The 23,312-nt window shown below is 38.5% G+C and overlaps 1 protein-coding gene across 1 annotated transcript in view; it reads left to right on the forward strand.

Annotated features, from left to right (window-relative positions):
• DISC1 (disrupted in schizophrenia 1) overlaps positions 1 to 23,312 on the forward strand; it is a 171,338-nt gene that overhangs the window by 34,369 nt on the left and 113,657 nt on the right. Inside the window, 5 exon segments of the mRNA XM_017817605.1 lie at positions 1,275 to 1,425; positions 4,684 to 4,813; positions 9,258 to 9,493; positions 16,138 to 16,153; positions 21,869 to 21,907. Coding sequence (XP_017673094.1) covers positions 1,275 to 1,425; positions 4,684 to 4,813; positions 9,258 to 9,493; positions 16,138 to 16,153; positions 21,869 to 21,907 — 572 coding nt within the window.

The following is a 23,312-nucleotide window of genomic DNA, read 5'->3' on the forward strand; positions in this document are numbered from 1 at the left end:
ACGTAGGTTTGTTTAGAGTGACCTTCTCTTAGATGGATTGCCTTACAGGGCTGACGAGCTCCATCTGCCCGGGGGGCTGGGAATCGAACCCGGGTCGCAGCGGTGAGAGTCCTGCACCCTAACCACTAGACCACCAGAGGCCCCCACTAATGATAGATTATTGTAAAAATACGTCATTTCTCTAAACCAGTAAATATAAACAACTCCTCTTCTTAAACCACCTTTGAGGATAAAGAAAGAAAATAAGCAATAAAAAGCATGCACAGGTGGATGTTATTCTGATAATAATGTATTGAAAATATTAGGATTGCTAATGGCACAAAATTGTAGGCAGCGAGGTCACAAGGAAAGTACTGAATTGTAAAGGTTTTCTGTTAGTGGGTTAGCTCAAAACTCTCTGATTTGACTAATGTACCGTCTAAGGTGTTCTATCTTGGACGAGGCAGTCTTGTTATCTGTCACGTATGTGATTTTGCTAGCGCACTGGCACAATAGAAGATAGACATACTGGAAATAATAATTAACAATTGGAAAGATGTTCCTTTGTTTCCTACACAGGGACAGAAAACAAATAAGAAGTAACATATAGAGAAGTGGTTACCCTAAGAAATGTGTAGAGTTATGGTAGAATCAAAGCCATCTCTTAGGGACCACTATCATTTTTACTTCAAGTTGAAAGTAAATCTTTTTGTTGGACGATAAACTAAGGGTAACTCAGGAAAACCTGGAATGTGATGATTGTTTAATTGCTATAGTTACATGTGCATTTTCTGCTGAAACGCACTGCTGCGATATCGTATCTGATTCTTCAGTTCTTGACCTAATAACAATACAAGTTTTTAAAAGGCCAGAATTTAAATGTGTAACTGCCATGTAAGTTTTAAGACATACTGAAGCAGTGAAGAGTAGCAGTGTTACTAGAATTGAATTTTCAGCAGTTACTCCAGAAAAAGAGCATGGATGATAACTTTGAACCAATTCTTTGGAGCCCTATCAAATTAAAACTCTGTGAAAGTGCTGTGAAGCCTGCAGTTTTGTCCTTGTCATAGAATAAAGTAGCTTAGCATCTTGGTTATTTGATGTTTTCCATTGTAGTCTTGTTAATTCATCTTTGAGCGAAACAGACTGATACTTTTTATCAAAAGGGGAAGAAGAAGAACCATCTGTGAAGTGGATTTTATTTTTTTTTGAGAGAGATTTTTTTTTTCTTTGGGTAAAACAGGACTGTTTTGTCACTGTTTAATTTTCTTTTTTTTTTTTTCTTTAATTTCTAGCTGATAAATTTAGACGGAAACTGGAAGAACTGGAAAAAGAGAAAAAATCTTTAAAATTTCAACTTCCTTCAAGGCATCCTTCAGTCAGCAATTTTTTGGATAGATTCACTACCCAAGTTCAGGCAGCATTGCGCTGGGCTACTGATCATCGGTAAGTTTGCTGCTTCGTTATCATGTAAAATGGTGCTTCTTTTTTCTCAAAACGCAGAATACACTTTATGAATAATTTTAATAAAGAGTTTTAATTACCTTCTAACATATCAATATGGAGCTTGTTTATGAAAATCCTACCCTGCGACTCTTTTTTTTTTTTTCTTCCTGCAATTCTTTCAGAACTGCCCTGAAAAACATTGATCATGATGAACTGGCAAATTAAATGGAACGTTTCTGATTGATGTTGAGTGGGAATGGGATTGAATCCTTGGCATGGCAGCTTGAGCATACAACAGCAACACAGCTTGAGCAGCGGTTCCCCGTGGAGTTAATTCTGATGCTCCCTTTCAGGCGATGAAAGGATATTTAAATATAAAGTAAAACCAGATTATTTTTTGATATGAATAGATCTTTTGGAGCTTCCTTTTGTATGCTACTTGTTAGGTGGCAGTATTGTGCTCAGAACTGTACAAAGTCACAAAAAAAGATTCTCAGCCTTGTCTTGAAGGGATAACAGCTTCAAAGATTGGGGGAATGCGAGATATGTTGGATGACCCAAGGGGGGTAGTTAGCTTAGGAAAAAAAAAGTTGCCTCTATTTCTTGTTCTGTCTTTGTCTATGCTCCTAGTTACTGTTGTTAGAAGTAAGAGGATGCTTTATAGGTATTGAAAGCTATTCTCAAATGCAATAGCACAAATGAAACAAGGAAAACCTTTTGTTTTCTGGCAGCTGGTACATATAAAGGCTGCAGTGTGCTAGTCAATATGTTTGGGTGTAATTTTTGATAGACATGAAAATTAGATAAAATCAGTAAAGATAATAGAATTTTTTTTTTCAAAGTTTGAGAATCTGAAGTTATTTTTAGCCTCTGTTTATAGCGTCTACTAATATGGGAGATTTAAAACAAGCTGCACTCCTTCAGAGCTGTTTCCTTCTACCTTCTGAGGCTTTAAGATTAGGATACACCATTCTCTATTTGGTCATTAAGATGTGTTTACTTCGTGCATTAATTTGTAATAATGATTTTGGCTCTAGAGGTGGTGGTGTCTCTGGTGTCATAGAAACTGAGTCACTAAAGCATCCTTCAGCTACGAAGTCTGCTTATTTTTGTCCCTATATAATATATATATACGATTTTTTTAATATATATAGATGTTATATATAGTTATGAAAGTGTTCTTGTTCTGTGTATGATTAGATCTGTAACTCCTCTCTTTGCACAGGTCTGAGCGGTGCCATTTTTCAGGGGCAGGTTAATATCCTCTTTTCTGTCTAATGCACACTCCTTTCTTTGAGCTTGAGTTTGACTGTTGTTGTGACCCTTTTTTTTTTTTTTTTTTTGCTCATTTGATTCTTGTAGCCTTTTATACTGCTTTGTCTGTGGTCTGATGCTCTTGTTGATACAGCAAGCATACACTTTGTCTTCTGTAAAGAGGTTTAAGACTTTTCCAAAATTATTTTTAGATGGTACAGTGGAAAACATGACTGCTTCTTCAAGGAAAATTTGTAGGCTCCAGTTTTTATTTTAATTTTGAACTGGAACAAAAGCAGTATACCCACGACTTCTTTTTTGGTTTATTGTTGTTGTTTTTTAACCTGGAAAATTAAAAAGATGATCAAACTAGCCCCAGAAGACCAGAACATTGCAGTTTTACTGTAGGTAAGCCAGTCTCATCTTTTCGCAATGTCCTAAAATGAAAAGTATGTTTGGCAGGTTGTTTAATATACAAAGCTGAAATTCATGCCCTGGTTTTGTTTTACTTAATTAAATTATGAGATGAGTTTTTAGGTGAATGCATTTGATGTTGACACAGGATATTGGGGGCAGAGTAGAAGCCAGATTTGGTTATGTTTAGCTTAGGAAACAGCACTGTGCAGTCACCCAGGTTTGAGATCAGAGAGATCTTGTTTCTGTTCCATCAGTACCAAGTAGGCAGATATCCATGGGATTTCCGAGAAGGTTCTGAGAATTTTTCCTAAACTTTGATCGACCACTTGGAAATTTATTACGTACCTCTCTAGGAAAGATGCAGGTCCAACTGAAGGAAGGTGGCTTCAGAGCTGCTGGGACGTGTGGTTGGTTGGATCCACAGGAACCTATGATGATTGTAAGGCACAGTGACGGTCTTAACACCTCCTAATACAGATGTTGCTTTGATCTGTGCTGTTATTACAGAGATACAGTTCCTGTCATTATGTTTATTTTGCTTAATGATATTTATTTTAGGGCCAAGGTTTTATTTTGTTTTTTCAGTACATTCTTCAGCCTATAGAGAGGGAGTAAAGGATGCTGGTCTTTTGATGGTCCTGGAGAATAGATGAGAACCTCTTGTTCTACAGGCTTGTTCAACAGCTGTGCATGGAGATCATGATTGCGTGACTAATCATGCTTAAACCAGACTTGTGATGCATGTTTTGTGTGTGGCATGGATATATTTGCTTTGCAAGATTACAGTGGGAAATCATACTTCAAAAACATTCTTTGTTTGAGACTATTTTTTAAACATGATACTGAAATGCACCTATACCCTCTATGTGGAAATGCATGTACTTGTCCCTAGAGATGGACACAAAAATGCAATTGGCCTTGCAAGTGTACGTGCCCTTAAGCAGATTTGCATTGTTTGCAGGTACATTTTGATAGTCTGATTATAGAATTGATACTTAACGTAATTCACTGATTTCCTTGGGGTCCAGTCATGCTAACATTTACGACTGGGAGTTGTACAAACCACTGTGAGGAAACCCACTGACTGCAATTTTGAAAGAACTCGCTGTGCAAGAGAGAAGTAAAATTAGGCATCGTGGAACGAACACTCCAGATGATCTCTAATGTAGTCTCTAAAAGCTGACAGAAGCTGCAAAAATGGCTTTGGCAAGTTTCTAAACTTCTGTCTAAGAGAGACATTTCTCTGTATTGATAGAAACTAGATGCCTTAGTTTTGTCTCTTTCAAGGCAGTGATGGATAAATTTCTGAAATATGAAAAAGCTGGGGGAAGCCTGAAGCTACACAAGTTTTCCATTTTCTTTCTTCAGCATGTTGTAGAAACAGTGTAAATGTTTGAGATAACAAAGGAAGATATGCCAAGGAAAAATCTCTTGTTCCCTAACTGTATCTGTTAAGATGTAATCATTCTGGTGATGGAGTGTTATGACTCTAAAGGTAACATGTAGCATTCTGATCTATTTAATCTTTGAGACATTGATACTTGTCGATAACACTAATTTTTAGCTTTTGTCATGTTTTTCTCAAAGGGTTAGACATGAAGAAAATGATCTTTGTCATGAACAAGAACATAAACTTTTGAGATCAACTTTCCAGGAGAGGATGCAGGTTTCGGCCACAAAACGAAGCCAGCTTTTTCAAGAAAAGAAATGGTTACAGGTAACTGGACTGCAGAGTTCTGTGTAAGAACCAGTGCTGTGTGGGGAAAAGCTTGTAAGCTGTCACACAGAATTAAATAAATTTATTGTAGTAGCAACTTTGCTTCTGTGTTGCAATTAGAACCTTGGCTGTAGTCCAGTTGATAATCTAAGTGATGATTGGAGATGGCAGCTACAGGAGTTGTGTTAATCTCATTACAGAGAAGCAGAGCTAGAAGGCTTGGTGGCTTGTGTGCATGCTTAAACTTTCCTCATTATCTTTTTAAGTGTGCTTTTTATGTTATAATTTGCCATTTTAATATTAAACTGATCTTCAGAAGTGTTTTTTCTGAAGACAAAAAGTTTTCATCTGCTTCTGGTTAGAATTTATTATAAATACATGATTTACCAGCTTTTATTCCTGAAAGATGATTGATGCTTTTCATAAGGATGAAGGAATCATCATGAAGCAGTCAGCATTTGCTAACAATAGCTTTACACTGACATGTGATGTCACAATGTGGGCAAATGGAATGTTTTTAAGATGGCTTCTGTCCAATTTTAAATCTGCAATCCTTTTAAGCAAAATTTAGGTCTTTTTTTTTCACTGTCCTTCAAAACTATGAGTTTACTGTCTAGTTATAAGTCTTTTAGACCTTGGTGATCATAGTTGGCAATGTGGCACCTTAGAGAGCTAGTAGACTTAATTTTCCTTTTTTTGTGTGGTCTTACCTTAAAATCTCTTTTTTTGATACTCTCATTGCTTTGGTGGATCCAATCGTAAAATAATCTGTGTTTGTATACACATTCGTGTATATATATGTGTGTATATATATATATATATAGATAGATATATATATATATACACATATACATATATATATATGAAACCACGAAAGACAGAAAAGCATTTTAGATGATCATCTCAGTCTTACTTAGCTGAAGAAATCTTTTCTATCCTAATCATCACCATTGTATTGTTTAGATTTACTTCGTCAATGTATAAGAGTTAGTTCAACAGTATCACTGTGCAGAAAACTATTTTTGATCCAGACATTCAGCAACCACCTCAAGATATTGAATGGAAAGCTGCTTTACTTGAAACTCCACAACAGCTAATGTTTTTCTTATTCCAACTGAATCTTTATTTCTGTGTAGTTATTAGGGAGAAATTACCCCATTGTTGTACAGGCATGCTATTTATTAGCATTTAATCAAAATTATTAGGAATTCAAGGTTTGGGAGAGGCTAACCTGTGATGATTGGTTGCTTCCAGTACCCCTTAAGGATTGGTCCTGCCCAAAATCTTGCATGATCAGAAATAATTTCCCCCCCAGCCCCACTTTTCTTTACTTTCCCTTCTTCCCTCTCTCCTGGTGCTTCTGCATTTGTCTTCAGGGATTTGAAAACCTGTGACAGTATCTAAAATTTACATAATTATGTTTCTACTGCAATCTGTAGTTCATGGAGAACACAAGCCTGTAAGTGAAGCTGGAGGTTTAGCATCAGTACTGATTAGCTGTCGTGTTAGAAATATCTGTTCAAGCTCAAATCCACAAAATAAAACTTCAGCTTATGTTTAGTGGGATGAATATTGTCTGCTGCTCCATGGTGAGACTTCAAGTCCTTTTTATCTGTCCCTGGAGGCTGACCAAGAGCACATTAAAGGCTTCTTGGCATTTCTAGAAAAGAACGCGGGAGAATTCCAGTTTACTGACTAAAATTTCCACGCTCCCAAAAATGCCTGTGAACTATTCCCAAGCAGGGCAGCTTTCTCTCTGTGAATGCAGATTGTGTGCTTCTGCTATCTATTAATGTTGTAATAACACTTTAGTACTAAAAGTGTGTTTGTAAACCCAGATTCTGTTCATCTTCCTTTCTGTTCCCATGTAGGTTGCTTATTGCAGTGATCGCAATTACTACTTTTTCACAGAATATGTAAGGTCTTTGTATTAAGTAGGGCCTATTAAGATTTTGGCAGTATTCCCAAACCAGTAATACAGACAGAATTGTCCTTTGTGCACACTAAAAGCCTAATTTGAGACTGAAAGAAACAAAACTGATGTTTTTTGGTCTGCTGACCTTTCTGTCCTTGACAAATGCCTGTGAGTTGAAACATGGGCCACAGCATTCTCTTGTTCCTAAATCTAAAACCAAAAAAGGAGGAAAGTAATTGATGAATCTAGTGTACAGCACTATTTATAAGTTGAAATTTTTGAGCCAACCAACCTTTGAATGTGCAAGGACTGTTTCTTCTTGTTTTAAGTGATACTGCAGAAGCTAGTTACAGTGCAGCAAACCTGAAAGTGCGTTTGTTGACAAAATGAGCATTAATGAACTAAACTTCACAAAAATTACATTGAAAACATTAAAATGATGTTAAGGTTTCAAAGTGAAGCTCCGAAAAAGCAAAGAAATGCCCAAGTTAGTTATCTGTGCATGGTATGTATGTTTTTATGAGTCTTTAATTATATAAGGCTGCCCTCTCCCCCGCCCCCTGGATCCCTGCCTCATACATTGCTGAAGATGGAAAGTGTCTGTTCAGATATTCAGAATACTGTGTTATCTTCATTACTCAGTATTTGGTCTTAGAACCCCTTTACTGTATGCCACTCAAACCCTATTTTGGATTCAAATTTATTAATTAGTGAATGGACTCTTTTTACAGTATTAATCAATATGACATCTTAGTGATTCAAAACAACTTATTTTATCTGTGTAACACCACTTCAAGTAAAGAGATATTCTTATTGCCATTTTAAACATGGAGAATGAAGAAGTGAATTGCCATAAAAAACCACACTGTTTCTAATGTCGGTTTTGTAATGCCTAGTTATTTATCTGTTAAAGGTTTAGTTTTGAGTTTGTGGTTTTAATTTTGTTTTTTATTTTTAATTGGACTAAATGGAGTCAGAGCATGGAATTGAGCTTTGATTTCTGTTGAGAGTCTGTAGATGACCTGTCAGAGACCTCTCTTGCGGGTTGTATTAAAAATGGTGAACATAGTCTGTGGCTGCATGTGAAGATAATAGTTTAAGTGGCTTGCAAGGTTTCATAGAGACAGTAAGAAATGTAGGAATAGAAGCAAATTCTTCAGTATGACATTCAGCTAGTTTGACAAGTACTCCTTTCCCCCCTTCTCCCCCCACCGTATTTCCTAATTGCTTTTCAAATTCTGGTACAAATGAGCCAAGGGCTATATATTAAATACCTTTGACTCGGCAACGCAGACTTCTTGAAGATGCAAGCTATCTGTTGGGTTTTCAAGGAAAAACCTGTACAAGGATGAAATGCAAATTTGTGAAACTTTTTTTTTTGGGCCCCTCACTTCAAGGAGGGCATTGAAGTGCTAGAGTGTGTCCAGAAAAGAGCAATGAAGCTGGTGAAGGGTCTAGAGTAAGTCATATGAGGAGCAGTTGAGGGAGCTGGGGTTGTTTAACCTGGAGAAGAGGAGGCTCAGGGGGAGTTCTTAGCACTCTCTACAATTATCTGAAAGGAGGTTGTAGCCAGATGGGGGTCGACCTCTTTTCCCAGGTAACTAGTGACAGGACAAGAGGAAACGGCCTCAAGCTGTACTGGGGAAACTCAGGTTGGCCATCAGGAAGAATTTCTTCACAGAAAGAGTGGTCAGGCATTGGAACAGGCTGCCCAGGGAGGTGGTGGAGTCACCATCCCTGGCAATGTTCAAGAAATGACTGGACGTGGCACTTAGTGCTATGGTTTAGTTGACAAGGTGGTGTTCGGTCAAAGGTTGGACAGGATGATCTTAGGGGTCTTTTCCAACATTAGTGATTGTACACGTCTATGATTCTAAAAATTATAACATGCTCTTGAAGAAACATCAGTATCACAATGCACAGAGTTTGAACTTCTAGCAAGATTGGTGCAACTGAGGTTGAAGTTCTGGACATTTCAAGTCCAGGGACAGATTTTGTGCTCTTAATTAAAATGAAGTGTTAATTATCAAAAGGGCTGTCCAGTTAGTCAGAGTTTCTCCACTTGCATCCTGTGCCTGATGTTGGACTGGAGGCCTAGAGGAACCATTGCGGGGATATTCTCCAGGAGGACAGATCACTTCAGTTGCCAGTCTGTAGAGTGAGATTCTGTTATATGGTTGAATTGAGATTTGTTTGTTTGTTTGTTTTTCCTGAAAATTTTTAACTTGGGAAATACCTGTGTATTCTAAAAGTAAAAGATGGCTGACAGTGAGTGTTGGAAGAGAAACCTGGAATTTGGTGTTGAAAGGGAGGAGTTTTCAGACCGTTGGAAGCGCTGGAGTTTCTAAATACAACCAACGTAAGAGTTTTGCATGTCAGCTAAAGGATGTCTTCTTATTTAATATTGTGCTAAATTGTACAGACTTAATTCATGCTAACTCTCGAGACTTGTACTGTGGTTTTTTTTAGGGGCAGAGGGGTTTCTTTAACGGGGTTTATATAGTAAACTCTGGTCTCTGTTCTATGCAGAAAGAAATTGAAGACCTCCGAACAAGACTGGCCATATTAGAAGCAAAAGATCAACAGCTAAGAAGAGAAATTGAAGAACAAGATAGACTTATTCAGTCACAGGACTGTGAACTGGCTGCTTTACTTGGCTGCGTTTCTTTGAGAGAACTGCAGGAAATAAGCAAGGCTGTGGATGACACTTTAGCAGCCTCCTATCAAATTCCATTCAGTCTAGATCTTCCAGGAACAATAAAGAGGTATCTAAATTTCAGTTTGGATGTAGAGTCTTGTATCTTGCTCAATGTTCTGTTGAATTGGCTGTCAGTTGTTTCTTTGTGATAGTGCCAGCTAATTAGCTGCATTCAGACTCTGGAAAATTTTCTAAGAAGAGATGTTGAAATTCTAATATTGATGTACTTCCTCAGGAAGGGGTTGTAGTTATTTGAAGGTCTTGCACTTAATGGTTTTTTATGATAAAGGGTCACCTATAGAGAGCATATGCATCCATCAATTTTTAATACCTATCATCAGTTTACACCATTTCTTCTTGTTAACTGGTGGATTTTTTTTTCCCCAGTTTGTTATAGTGCAGTGATTAAAACATTTATCACAACCTGAAAGTGTGTACTAGGCACCATTCAAATAAATATTAGAGATGCTGCTTGCTTCAGTAAACTCATAATCATAATAAAGTCCAATGTGATGAGTGTTAAACTCAGACAGTGGACTTGAGGTAGTGGGGGAAAGGAGGCAGTGTGAATACTTCTGGGACACCTACAGTTACATGCACAGCATATGATTCCTTAAATGGAAAAGTAGCTACTCTTGATAATGTTTTGGAAATAACCTCATCTTTATTTACAAAAGCAATAGAAGCACTTGGGCCCTAGACTCAATTGGACGCTGGTGATAGGACTTTGAAAGTGATACTACTGCTGAGAAAATAAAATTCCCGTTTATGCTAACTTGTATTCCTCCCAGATAAGCAATAACTACGTTGCTTGCAATTTCTTTTCTCCCTTTGTGTTTATTGGGTTTAGTTTGATATTAATGTTCATGAGAAATTGCTGCCCATCCCCAGCCTACTGGGGGGTGAAGGGCAGAATGTTGGAGAGACAGTGCTGATGCTGTGCCAGCACTGCTCAGCAATAGCCAAAACACTGGTGTGTTATCAGCAACTTTCTAGCTACCAGTGCAAAGCACAGCACTGTGAGGGCTGCTAAGTTAGCTCCATCTCAGTTAGACCCAATAAAGGATGCAAAAATGCTGGTTTGGGCTGCACAAGTAAACATACTTAGGCATCTGTGAGAACCTTTGGGAACAGTTTAAATCTCCTATTTCAGGTTATAGTAGGGTGTTTGTGTAAAACCCCAAAGCCTATTCTGACCATAACTAATGGTAGTGATGTAAATGCCTGCCTATGGCATGGTCATGTAGGAGACAGAGTCCTTGGTTCAGAATGTGGAAACTCTGTGTTTGAGGTCCTCTGTAGCCTGCCTAGATCTGAACCTACGGACTCAGGGCAAGCTCTTACCTGCCAAGGATTTCAGTGTCCTGGCAGGGAGCATGCTCCATCACAGTTCTTAGGCTGGGCCTTATTGTATCCAGGAATGCAAAAGTAGAAATCTAGCAAAAGCCAACAGGCAAGAGGAGTCTGACTCTGGGAAAGTGGAGAAGTTTAATAATTATAGCACTCAACTAGATGAGAGAGACCTGGTGGTTGTAGTTTTTGAGAGAGTTGGCAACAGTCCCTCAATTAAGTGCTAATGTTTTGATTTTGGGGTTGTTTTTTTTCCTTCCTTCTTCATAACTTAAAAGCAAAGTGAACTGGTAGGACTATGTCACAGTCTGGCTGATGCAGCCTTTCAAAGGTACCACTTACTGTCTGTTGAGCAGCTCCTCTCCTCTCTGCAGAAGATGGTGGCTGTCTTTGAATTAAAATCTGCTCGAGTGTTGTATATGTGTGTCTGTTACTCTATTGGAAAGTGCACAAGCTGTCTTGGGAGCACAGACTGAAATCTCCAGTCCAACTGTGAGACTCAACCACTTGACTTTATGATTTGGCCACTTCCTTGCTTTTGGTTCTCAAATTTCTTTCCCCAAACCACTTGCTACTTTAGGTAGCTGAAAGCATCCCAGCTTGGTGGTCAGCAGCCACATTACCAGCGAGGGTTCTCTGCTATTTCTTTCTTTCAGGGCAGGCTATATATTTGGAAGGGCTGAGGAGAAGAAAATGCCCTTGTAATGGCTGCAGTTATTTAATAGTGAGAGTTTGTTCAGTTTGACGGTGAGCTTAAGTGACAGGTGGCTTCCTTTTAAAGCTATGCAGTCCATCATATCTTAGGTACAGTGATCTTCTGTCTGCATCCAGTCGTGTTCTGTTCTCTTTCTGTAAGATGAAAAAGCAGCATGCAGACAGTAAGACATTTGGTGTGAGTATATGTCCTGTGTGCCTGTGGGCATCACCTACATTGTCATACAGTTCTAGAATAATTTAGGAGGTCATCTTGTTAAACTGCTCAAAGCAGGACCACAATTTCCAAATAAGATCAGGCTGCTTAGGGCTCCATCTGCCCAAGTTTTGCGTATCTTCAAGAATGGAGATTTTGCAGCCTTGCTAGGCATCCTACATTTCATCACCCTTGCTATGAATTTTTCCTCTGTCTCATATCTAGCCAGAATTTCCATGGTTGCAACTTGCATTGGCTTATTCTAAATCAGTACTTCTTGTGAAAGAAGTATTGTATGTTAGGTAACAGGTTAAAATACTTGATTGATGCTAGTTCAGCATATTATTTTTAAATTCCAAAGTCTTGGGATATTTAATCTTTGAGATTTTTCTGGAAAGTTCCATTTTATTTTATGAATAATTGCTGAAAAAAAAAGGTTTTCCAAAGTTTTTGTTTCTCACACAGATAGCTCTATTACTTATGAATGTATACTGAAGATCAGTGTGTACGTGGAAAGTTGTTCAGCATTGATGGGCTGTACATTACAAGTTCCTGGCTATTGGGTTGCAAGATACTATATATTTATTCCAACAGCGTTGTGCTAGTCAATAAAGTACTGCTATAATGTTTTTGCATAAATATTTGCTGACTACCTGAATTGCATTCACATTGGAGTAACAAGGCAGAGCTAGTGCAAAGCACTCTTAAGACAGTCTGTGCTGTAATGAATTTTATTCAGTGGCTTGCAGTTCACTATAAAATAAAAATTATTTTTCTTCAACTAAATGCTATTAAATACAGCATATTGAAGCAAACTTCGAGGAACATGAGAGAACATATAAAACGAAGAAGAGTTGCCCAAATAAAAGTATGAAGGAAGAAGAGAGTGAGTCAATGTAACATTGGGATGAGCATTGTTTCTAAGCTTTTCTTGTCAATTGTTATTTTTTCAGGAATATTCTTTATTTTGTCTTGTTTGTCTTTGGTATGTGGTAAACTTTTTGAAAACAAAAAGCCTTTGTCAACAACTACAGCATGCTTTGAGTTTGAATAATTCAGAAATGTTAGGCATGTTACTCTGGGACCTTTCTTTGAGGGCTGTTGGAAGATGGAGTTAAAACCTGCCGGTTAATGGGCAAAGAAATATGCTTTGACAGGGAATTCTTATTGAGATTGAGACCACAGAATGTGGTTGTTGTGCTCATCCAGAGAGACTTAATTGCTCTTGGTAAGCTAAAGGGTGTAATTGTTTTTGTAAAACGAGGAAATTGCAGGGCAAAAGCTCACTTCCGTGGGTTTGTGTGGAGATGTGTTTAAAAGGTGGGACCAGCTGGTGTTGTGTGCACTGTGACACATGCTAGTGTTTTAACTAAAGGCAACATACTGAAATCAGAGGAAAATGGGTATGAGTGTTTCAGTGTGAGGCACTCTTTGCTGGAGTTTGCAAAAGGTATCAAAATATATAATTTCCTTATTTGCTACTGAAGTGGACACCATTTCAGAAACACGTTTTTAGCTAGTGTAAGTTGAATTTTCCAATTATAAAGTAAGACCATGTTAATTATTTGACTGACTTCAGTACCTCTCGTTTCCTTTTTGTTTGTTTGTTTGTGGTTTTTGGGAGGTTTTTTTGGGAGGTATTTTTTGATTTTTTTTTTCATGCCACAATAAAATCTGGGGAAATCTCTTATACTTCAGTTCATATTTAGTTTCATTTAGCGTTTTCTTTGTTTTTATCCATATCTACAGATGCATGTGTCCATACAGCATGTTGTGCTTAAAATAAATTGCAAAGTTCCATCTGGACTATTGTCTGTGCACTGATTGCTGGCTGAAAGAAATTCAATTAATTACCTTTAAAAATATTTGAATGCTCCACCTCTTCCACTTTTTGCATGGAATGATTTTTTAATTAATAGGAATTTGTTCTACAGTGGCTGTGCGGGATTTCTGAAGATAGGGAAACTTTCTATTCATATGTATTAGTTATTACAGTATGGCCAGTGCTGCAAGAAACTGAACTTGAAGATTTATGTAGCCAGTTCACTTTGCTATCGTGATGCTCGGAGCTCATTTGAGAAAGATGAAATCAAAGAGAAATACAAATGCTCAGGGTGTAAACCTTTTTAGTTGGAATGTACTCAAAGCATTCAGCAACTTCAGTTGAGGGCAAAGCCTGATCAGGTGTGTTTTTTAAGAGAACTTGGTTTACTTGGGAAAAATAGGAAAAAAGGCTTTTATATAGTTTCACATAGTAATGTAGGAAAGTAGCATTTAGAATGGGCTGTCGTGTTTTGTCATTAGGAGAGACTGCTTGGTACGCTTTTTGTTGATCTTCAAAATATCTAGTCAAATTAGAAGTTAGCAAACTACATGAAATTACCGAGTAAGCCTTAATGTAGCCATGTTTATTGATATCAGCCTTTCAACAAAAATCTTATCTTTAAAGGAGGAAAGCAAATTGCAATCCATTCTTTCAAAAGGGTATCTGTTGTTTACTAGAAAACATGCAATCATGTCTAGGAAAGTCCTTTTTTACTGTGTGGTTTGAGTTTTAATTTGACTATTTCTGTGACAATGCCTACATATCAAAAATATCCTTTGGGAATAGAAGAGTATCACAAATACAAAGAGCATAGGGATGAAGTGCCTTTATGGCATCAAAAAATTTATATTGCAGTGCACAGGCTGCTAATGTTTGTGACTCTTTTCTGGGCCTTTATGTGGAACAGCAGAGAACAGAATTGTACTTTTAATGCCAGATACTCTTGGAGTCTTCTGGATTTACTTCTTGAGTTATTTGAAGTTTTTTTTTGTTGTTGTTTTCCATTTTTCCTGATATTACAACCATAGTAGTGCTTAATTACAAGTAGAAAGTGCTGTTGATAGGTAGGCTAGAAGCAAAAATAATCTAAACTTTTTTTTTTTTGAAATATATTCCTGATTTTTTTTTTCCAGGAGGGACTCCTATGCTGTGTTATAAGTTGTTCCTTGAAGATCCTGATGGTTTGGTAGACCTCTAAGCGCACTGCATGATTTTCTAACTTCTTCTGGCCTCATTTGGCACTGGGGAGGTTTTAGCTGATCCTGGGACTGGCTGCACATGGAGCCAATTTCAGCAAGTCAATGTTGTTTTTACCTTCTCCTGCAATTTTATTTACTTCTGCGTTTTCTACTTGGTGGGTGATTTTCCTGTGCTGCATCATCAAGTTTTGCCTTGGGAGAATGTCGGCAATCCTATGGTGCTCCCTTGGCAGGAAGACTTTCTTCCCTTCTGACCAGACTTTCCTCCTCCTGCTATCACTTGTCCCTACCCAATAGCCACTTGCCTTCCCAGATGCTGTTACAGTTCACTGATGGTGGTGTAAGCATGTGTGTTGTGTGCATATGTCTCTAATCTCTGTAAGATTCTTGCTCCTGTGCTGTGTGAAAGGATAAACCTTCTGGGCTCCTTCCTTTGTATTGTTTCCAGCTTTGTATGGCAAATTTTCTTCTTTTTCGCCTTCTTAAAAAATACCTCTTTCTGTCACACCTACACCATGCTATCTGTCCACATGGTATTCTTCTAAAATATCAAAAGTCCGGGGAAAGGATAATATTAAAAAGGAATGCAAGTGAGTAAAATAGATAAATGCGAGATGAGAGCTTTCCCTTCTTTATTTCCTTTTTATAGATATGCATGATGAAATGACTGTCTTGAGTTGTTAGATATGCAGCCAAGACAGGTAACTTGTGTAGTGTCCACCACAGTTAGAGCTTCATCATCAAGTTGTAAGAGTGAAGAAGAGAGAGCGCTCAGTCACCTCACTAGTTCAGTTATTTTAGCTTTACAAGTCTGCAGGAATTGAAAAACTGTTTGCATCAGATGAAGAAGTGCTGTATATCACTAGAACTGCTGTGCAGAACTGCCCTCTCTGTTGTTCACTTCTGTGCCAGTTGTAAGCTCTGTGCATGGGAACCTTCTGGCAGCTTCAGTTGCCCCCTAAGGTCTGTTGGGTTGACTTAATTTCCATCGGGGGCCCTTTCATGCTGCTCTGATTTTATTTTTTTTTAAGAGCTTAACACAGAATTTTAACACTGTTCTCTGTGATAGGAAACCTGTCTTTGACTATGCTACATGAGGTGAGCCAAAATATGATTACAGGATTCTTAAAATACAGCTGATACCACTGCTGCTATTATAGCTAGATATAATGAAGATGGTATGAAGCCCTATTTTCTTTTTAATTGTAGTTATCTTGTTTAGTTGATCCATTTTATTTTTTGGGCTACACCTTCACAAAACCTGGAACAGTGGGCTTGCAGCTGAGGAGCAGAACTAAGAGAGGATGTTCCCTGGCATCTGAGGAGGACTCTGCCTTCAGAGGGATTCTTCTCACAGCCAGCTTCCTCTACCCCAAGGGGCTTTTGAAGGGAGACTCCACATTTCTTATCAAATGTCATAACTCAAGCCTTGATAATAGGATTGTCTTATTTTCAGCTAGTCCCACAGCTGGGTTTGTGTTTCGATGAGATCATCATCTCAGCTTTCTCAAAGAAGTTGGCTATAGTCTTTTGTGAGAGGCTAAGACAAGTCATAGGTGAAGGAAGAGGTCTGCCTCATCTTTTGTTATCTGACTGATTAGGAGGCTCAGCTTTCTTTTTGTAGATAGATAGGTGTTTTCCTCTCCATTTTGTATTCTACCTAGGGTTAATTTCATTCCTTTGTTCTCTGCCTAGGGCTGAAGGGTAGACTCCATGGGCAAGTAGCTTTATTTCTTTTTTTCTCACTTTTGGCAGCAACTCTAGGAGTAACAGTGTACTGAAAGCTTGGCATGCCAAACAATGCCTGTGCTTCAGCACGTGAAGTGAATTTTCTTCCTGTGAAGGTGCAAACGTGACTTTGAAGTTCATAGTGATTCTGATCCCACTGGGTCTAGTGGGGACCCCTGTTGGAGAGAGGAAAAAGGGCTTCTGCAAAGTCTCCTACACTGTAGGCACTGACCTTCCTTGGGAAGAACAAGAGGGGTTAAAAACACAGCAGGGAAAGGAGAAAGCAAGTCTTCCATCTTGGAGGACAGAACCACTGCTGGCAACCTGAATATTTTGGAGCAATTTTAGAGGTATTTTTTTTCGTCCTTCCGAACAGAAGGAAAAAGTCCCAGCAGAAAGATGAGTAACACTTGCTTGAGTACCCACATGTGCAGTGTAATAAGGAATCTGTTTTTCCCTGCTGAGCATCTGGTTCCCCCTGCTTGCTTGAACAGCATCCAGTGGGACATAGCAGCCTATAAAGCCCAGGCTACATCTGTGCTGATTCCTCTGGGTATGCACACAATGAGATTTATTTCTCTTTAGAGAAAAATGACCAGCTGCCCCAATCAATGTAGAATACTAAATTTGTTTGTATATAACGAAGAGAAATAGCTAGCAACAGCATCTAGGGACAGACTCTTTCAGCCAGTGAAGTAAAATGGATGTTATTCTTAGGAGAATAATTGCAGCTGCTCTGGGCAAGCCCTAGTTTTTTTGCACACCAGACAGATGTGGCAGAAGAATGGGCATCTATTAATACATCAGAAAATCTGAGAAAAGTATTAGGTAGGATATGTGAACTGCTCCTGCTGTTGAGCTGTTTGACTGTGCCTTTGTTTTCAGTCTGATGCTCCTGTTTGGGGTAGCAGCTGATGCAACAACTGCCTCAACTACCCTGCAACATCAGCTGGCACAAGAGTGGTGGGAAATGCAGCACTATGCGAATGGTTGGTTCAAACAGACAGCCAGTTTTGCGCTCTGAATAGTGTGTTACAGGACCAGATTTCTCAATACATGGCAATGAAAACTGAGCTTGGAATCATTAAAGATGCCATCAGCATTCCCAGGTGGCTGTGAACTGATTGTTTCTGTTGGAGTGATGGGAAGCTGAACATGAGCCAGCAGTGTGCCCAGGTGGCCAAGGTGGCCAATGGCATCCTGACCTGTATCAGGAACAGTGTGACCAACAGGTCCAAGGAAGGGATTCTTCCCTTGTATTCAGCGCTGGTGAGGCCACACCTTGGGTGCTGTGTCCAGTTCTGGGCCCCTCAGTTCAGGAAGGATATTGAGGTCCTGGAGCAGGTCCAGAGGAGAACAACTAGATTGGTGAAGGGACTCAGGCACAAGTCCTATGAGGAGAGGCTGAGGAAGCTGGGGCTGTTCAGCCTGGAGAAGAGGAGGCTCAGGGGAGACCTCCTCACTCTTTACAACTACCTGAAAGGAGGTTGTAGCCAGGTGGGGGTTGGTCTCTTTTCCCATGCAACTATCAGCAAGACAAGAGGGCATGGTCTTAAGCTGTGCCAGGGGAGGTTTAGGTTAGATATTAGAAAGAATTTCTTTACAGAGAGGGTAATCAGACATTGGAATGGGCTGCCCAGGGAAGTGGTGGATTCTCTGTCCTTGGAGGTTTTTAAGGCAAGACTGGATGTGGCACTTAGTGCCATGGTCTAGCAACCACGGTGGTACTGGATCAAGGGTTGGACTTGATGATCTTGGAGTTCCCTTCCAACCCAACTGATTCTATGATTCTATGATTTTATATTATAAAATGCAAAACTATACTGAGGTGCTGCCTCATTGCTATTGCAGGCATTAAAAAAAACCCTTATTGATAATTCTTATAAAAAATTGTGAAGTGTCATCTAATGTTCTGATTTTTCTGCAGGCCTCCTAATTGGGGCTAGTGGCTGGCAGCACTGCAGCAGACAAGAACCATCTCAGTTTAGAGTTCTTAGTGTATGCAAGAGCTGGGCAGGATGATGAGTTTTTATAGTCATATAGGTATAACTCTTTAAGAGTCAGTGAAGACAAGTGCAGTCACCCAGCAACCCGTGAGTCAGTGAGAAATGTTGTTGGTGAGCTGAGGTCATACAGATGTTGGGAAAGTGTGCTTCTGGTTCTGCCTCTTGATAAATTCTATGTGGGGAAGCACATGTATTGGAGCAATACTTAACATAAAGCAACAGTGAAGAAATATTGCTCTGCAAGTCATAGCTAGAAGAGCAGCAAATTGATGGAGCAAAATTTCTCTGATGGTTCAGCACTTGGTGCATAATTCTGAGTTCTCATTCATATTCCCATTCATATGGAAACCCTTGGAGAACTCTGTAGATTGAAATGTGCAGAAGGCCCAAGGCTTCTGCGCCTTAAAGTACATCTCTTGATTTTTGTCTCAGGTTAATTTTTGAAGTTGGAAGCTTTCCAAGGTAAGACTCTGCATTTTACTTCTAATTCAGGTGACTAGTTCTGGCAACTGACAGAATTTTCATTTTCAGTATGAGTTAAACACAACTCTTCTCCTATTTAGTGTCAAAAGTCCATGCCTCAAGAGTACCATTAGGTTTAGACAGAGAAATTGGATTTTCAGCACATCAGTTCAGCAGATATTTTGTGTTTTTATAATTGTTTTACTAACTTTCTCATAATATAGAAGTTTTCTGTGGACTGCATTATCCAAGGAAAAATCAGAGTTTGTTTAGAAAACCCTGAGCTATGTTTAAAGGATGATTTTGCTTCCCATTACAGAGATGTGCTGCTGTGAAAATCTCATTGTTTAAAGTCCCATGGATCATTGCACAGAGATGAAAAGGAAATTACGTGCTTGACTGAAAAATTGTTTTCCTGGTATGGTGATACTCAGATATAGCCCAGACAGGCTTATGAACAGATCACATAGAATGAAAATCTTATCTAATGTCTTCCTTGATTAGATAGAATCCAACTTTGTGGTAAAGAATTTCAGAAAACAAAAAGTGCTGGTTTACCTTAGTGCATTTCATGCTATCTAGCCCTGAATGTTCCTGAGCAGAAGTTCAAGACCAGCAACAATGTGGTCTTGTCCTGGTAAAAATCTGCACATGATATCTGTAAGGAATGAATCTGTTGATTTTACTCAAGAAAACTTTGGGTACAAGCATATTTTCTTTTTTTATTTTTTTTTCTTTAGTCCCAGTTGTACATGTCTAGCTTAAAGCTGTCTCTTGTTAAGTATAGTTTTATTCAAAAGCTTTGTTTTCTGGTTTGTCTTCAGAACTTTCTGAGATATTCCCACTGAGGGAACTGTAAAGATACAAGGAAGTTATTGATTGATTTGATTTTTATATTGTAGATTTTTTTCCCTAAAGGCCCAGCAAAGTCCCTAGACTTAAGATTTTTGGTGGATTTTTGGCTTGATGTAGACTGTCACAGATGTTTACACCAAATGTTCCTGAAGTATCACTTCTGATTCCTTTTGCAAAGGACTGGACAAAAGCTTTTTTTGAAGGTCAGCTTTTGTTTGCTGTTAAAAGCAAGATTAGAAGTGTAGGGCTTGATTTAGATATTTTCATCATCTCAGACAGTACAGCTTCTTGTGACTTGAGAATCGGAGGAGGAATCATATTAGAAGACATAAGATTGTAAAAACCATGCTCTGTGCAGGCTGTGATCACTAGAATGAGGTTATCCTTTGCAGGCAGTGTCCTTACTCCTGGCCAAATTCAAACTGTAAACTGTTTAAATCTGCTGATTTTTATCTAGGAGGGAATACATATTCATATGAATTGAGGGTTCAGCCCATCATGCTTTCTCATATGCATACAATATGAATGTGGGCTTCTAGGATGTTGCTCTTGAATTAGAAATTCAAATTTGAGTAATTTTAAATTATTCTAATTTGTGCTTAGTTTTAAAGAAACTAAAGTGCTTTTTGCTTAAGCACTATATTGTTGTTTGGAGATAGGGAGTTAAATAATAAGATCTTTAGTAATTTTTTAGGTGACAGTAATGTAAAGGAGAATATTTACTGTTAAAGGACTCTTGTCTATCATGATCTTCAGGCAGGGATCAGAGATGACAGCTTAGTTTCTCTATGAAAAATTAGAATTTTCAGTACAGGATTTGTTTTACGCTGGTACCATATGTGTGGTATATTCTATTGTGTAGATATGGAAACTGCATTCTGACTACATTTTTTTGTTACTCTGTATATGTTATTACTTATACAGGAACTGCTTCTGTTTAAGCAGTGTGTATATTTGTATATCTTGAATGTGTAGAACAGCATGACTTGCCTTTTGCCAGTTTGCATTCTTTTAATTTTTTCTTAAGAAGCAAAACATAAATACATAATAGCCTGGTATGCAAAGGAAAGTATGCTAGAAAAGTAGAAGGAAAGACATTCAGAAACATGCCTTCCTTTAGTAGAAAGCCATTCTTCCCAGTATTGTGTTAGTCAGCCTTCCTCTGAACAAAGCCACTTCCATACTATCTGTAATTCCTGCCTGCAAATCATAACTTCTTGGAATATTCTTTAAAAGGCATTTTAAACATTATCTATTATATCATGACATTTAATGTCCTCTGCAGTCATGTGGGAAGCCTGTGATAGAGTGAGGAATGTGTGAACCAGACCACTTGTTTCCTAGTCTTCTTCCGTTGCATTGAATTGGCTTCCTTTATTTAGCTTGCACACCATTCCCAATTACGAACATCATCATCTCGGCAGGTTCTGTGTTATTACAATTCAACATACTTGGTAGCTATTTTTTTTTTAAGGTCAGTAAAATGAGATAAGTAAGGGGCAGTGGCTTGCCTGAAGTGTTTGGCTCTTAAAATTTTTCCCATTGTCTCTTGTTACATGCCAGATCAGCCTGAGCTCCTGAACATGCACCATTCCCACATCCTCCTACAACTCTCCAGCTGAAGTCCATGTTATGTCAAAGTATTACTTCCTTCATCATCCAGAAATTACATCATTCCTCAGCTCCTGCTTTCCTGTTTTGGTCTAGCACGTATACAGTGAGACCCTAGGATATAGCAAGTCTACATTCCTTTTCTTCTGTTCTCATTGTAGATCCTAATGTGTGTAAGTCCACTGCAAGTCATTTAAATGAAAGGCCTATGTGGCATCGGCATGAATGAAAAAATTGCACATGATGTATGGATTGCTGTGGGTTCTGCAAGTGTTAAAAACCTTTATTTTCCTGCATATTTAGTCGGTTAAATTTGCGTTAATTGAATTTCTGTCTTATTCTAGCCCTTCCATCAACTGGGTCAAGAGCTTTGCTTTCTCTGTGATGGAGTTAGCTTATATTGAATTTGAGAAGTAAGTTCTAAATGGTCCTTATAATAGATTGCTAAGATTGTGAGGACAAGCTGTCAAATTCTTGATTAGCTGTTCTGTCAGAGAAGAATAGCAATGAGTCAAAACTATGGATTTCTTCCAAGGCAAGAATTTAGTGTTATTCCAAGGAGCTCTTTCTAAAGCCATTTACCCTTGTAGTAATACCTAAAGCAGCTTTTATGCAGACAGAATACCCCTCTTAAAATGAAATATGATGCTCCAGGGTGCTTGTAAAAGAAAATACTCTTTCTGGTTCAAGTCACATGTAACAGATCATGGCTGTTAAAGCTCTTTGTCGGTAGAATGAATCAGTATTGACTGCCTGGTTTCTCTTGCGGGTCATTAGCTTGTCAGTTAATTGGAAAGCTTGTGAGGGGCTTCTCTGTGGTGGTGTTTTGTGGTAGAAGAAAACAACCTGGGAATAAATGTAGTTAAAAACTGTTTGTAGTTCATAACTATGGCTGGTTCTTACATGGTTTTGATTGCTGTGTGTGCATCGTATGTTGGGCTAATCTCTAAAAGGGATAAAGGATTTCTATGGTGTAGCTCTGAAGGCTAACAAGGGTTTGAGAAAGGATTCTATGGTGAAATTCATACCATAAATAATACAAATACACTTGTAAGAGTCTGTGTGAATGCTGCAACTGTAACAAAAGGATTCTTTTTTTAGGTTAATGCAGCTATCAGTAGTTTTGGTCAAATTAATTACTTACTAGTGATACCCTTTATTGATATAGGTCAGTTTAATTAAAAAAAATCCCTTAAAATTATAGCTCTGCAAAATTCTCTTAAAACTATAATTCTTCTGTCATTGAAGGAGCAGCATTTGACTCTTTATTTACCTTTCTTTCAGTGAATTGATAGAGACTCAAAAAAGAAATCTGTGTATTAAAGAGGGTGTTGTTTCCCACTGAGCACCTGGTCCTGAAAGTCTGGGTGGGCTTGTGCATCCTTGTTAGCAATGCAGACTTAGTTTATAATGCTGTTTTGGATGTATTGTTTTAAAGGAAGTTAAAAATTGATCTCTCTTCCCATTAGCTGTGTGAGTTCTGCAGAGCAGTGAAACATTGTATGAACCCCGGGCGGGGAGGCTTTCTTTGAGGAAAGTAAACAGATAAGGGGAAGAGCACATGGAAGGGATTTGTTAAATAGAGTTGCCATCTATATACTGTTGTTCTTCTGGCTATAACTGCACTTTACATTTTGTTATGGCCTGGGTCTTTAGAGTTGAATTTTATGAGGCATTTTCAGCACAATTGGGTCAGTCACCCATTATTCATTCAATTACACACTGCAGCCTTGCTGCTCCTCCTTGACATCTGTACACAAAGCTCAGCTTTTTTTTACATAACCTGACCAGCTCAGATGCCAATTGTGGGAGATGCTGAAATTCACTGGGAGCTCCAAAGCACGAGAAAAGAAGTGGCTAAATAGTTCATTCCCCCTGGCATGCCCAGAGGCAAGCAGGAAGCTGATAATGGCATCATTACACACGTAATACTTTCTGTT

Source organism: Lepidothrix coronata, unplaced genomic scaffold (assembly GCF_001604755.1).
Source record: "Lepidothrix coronata isolate B3197 unplaced genomic scaffold, Lepidothrix_coronata-1.0 Scaffold61, whole genome shotgun sequence".
NCBI classification, from domain to species: domain Eukaryota; kingdom Metazoa; phylum Chordata; class Aves; order Passeriformes; family Pipridae; genus Lepidothrix; species Lepidothrix coronata.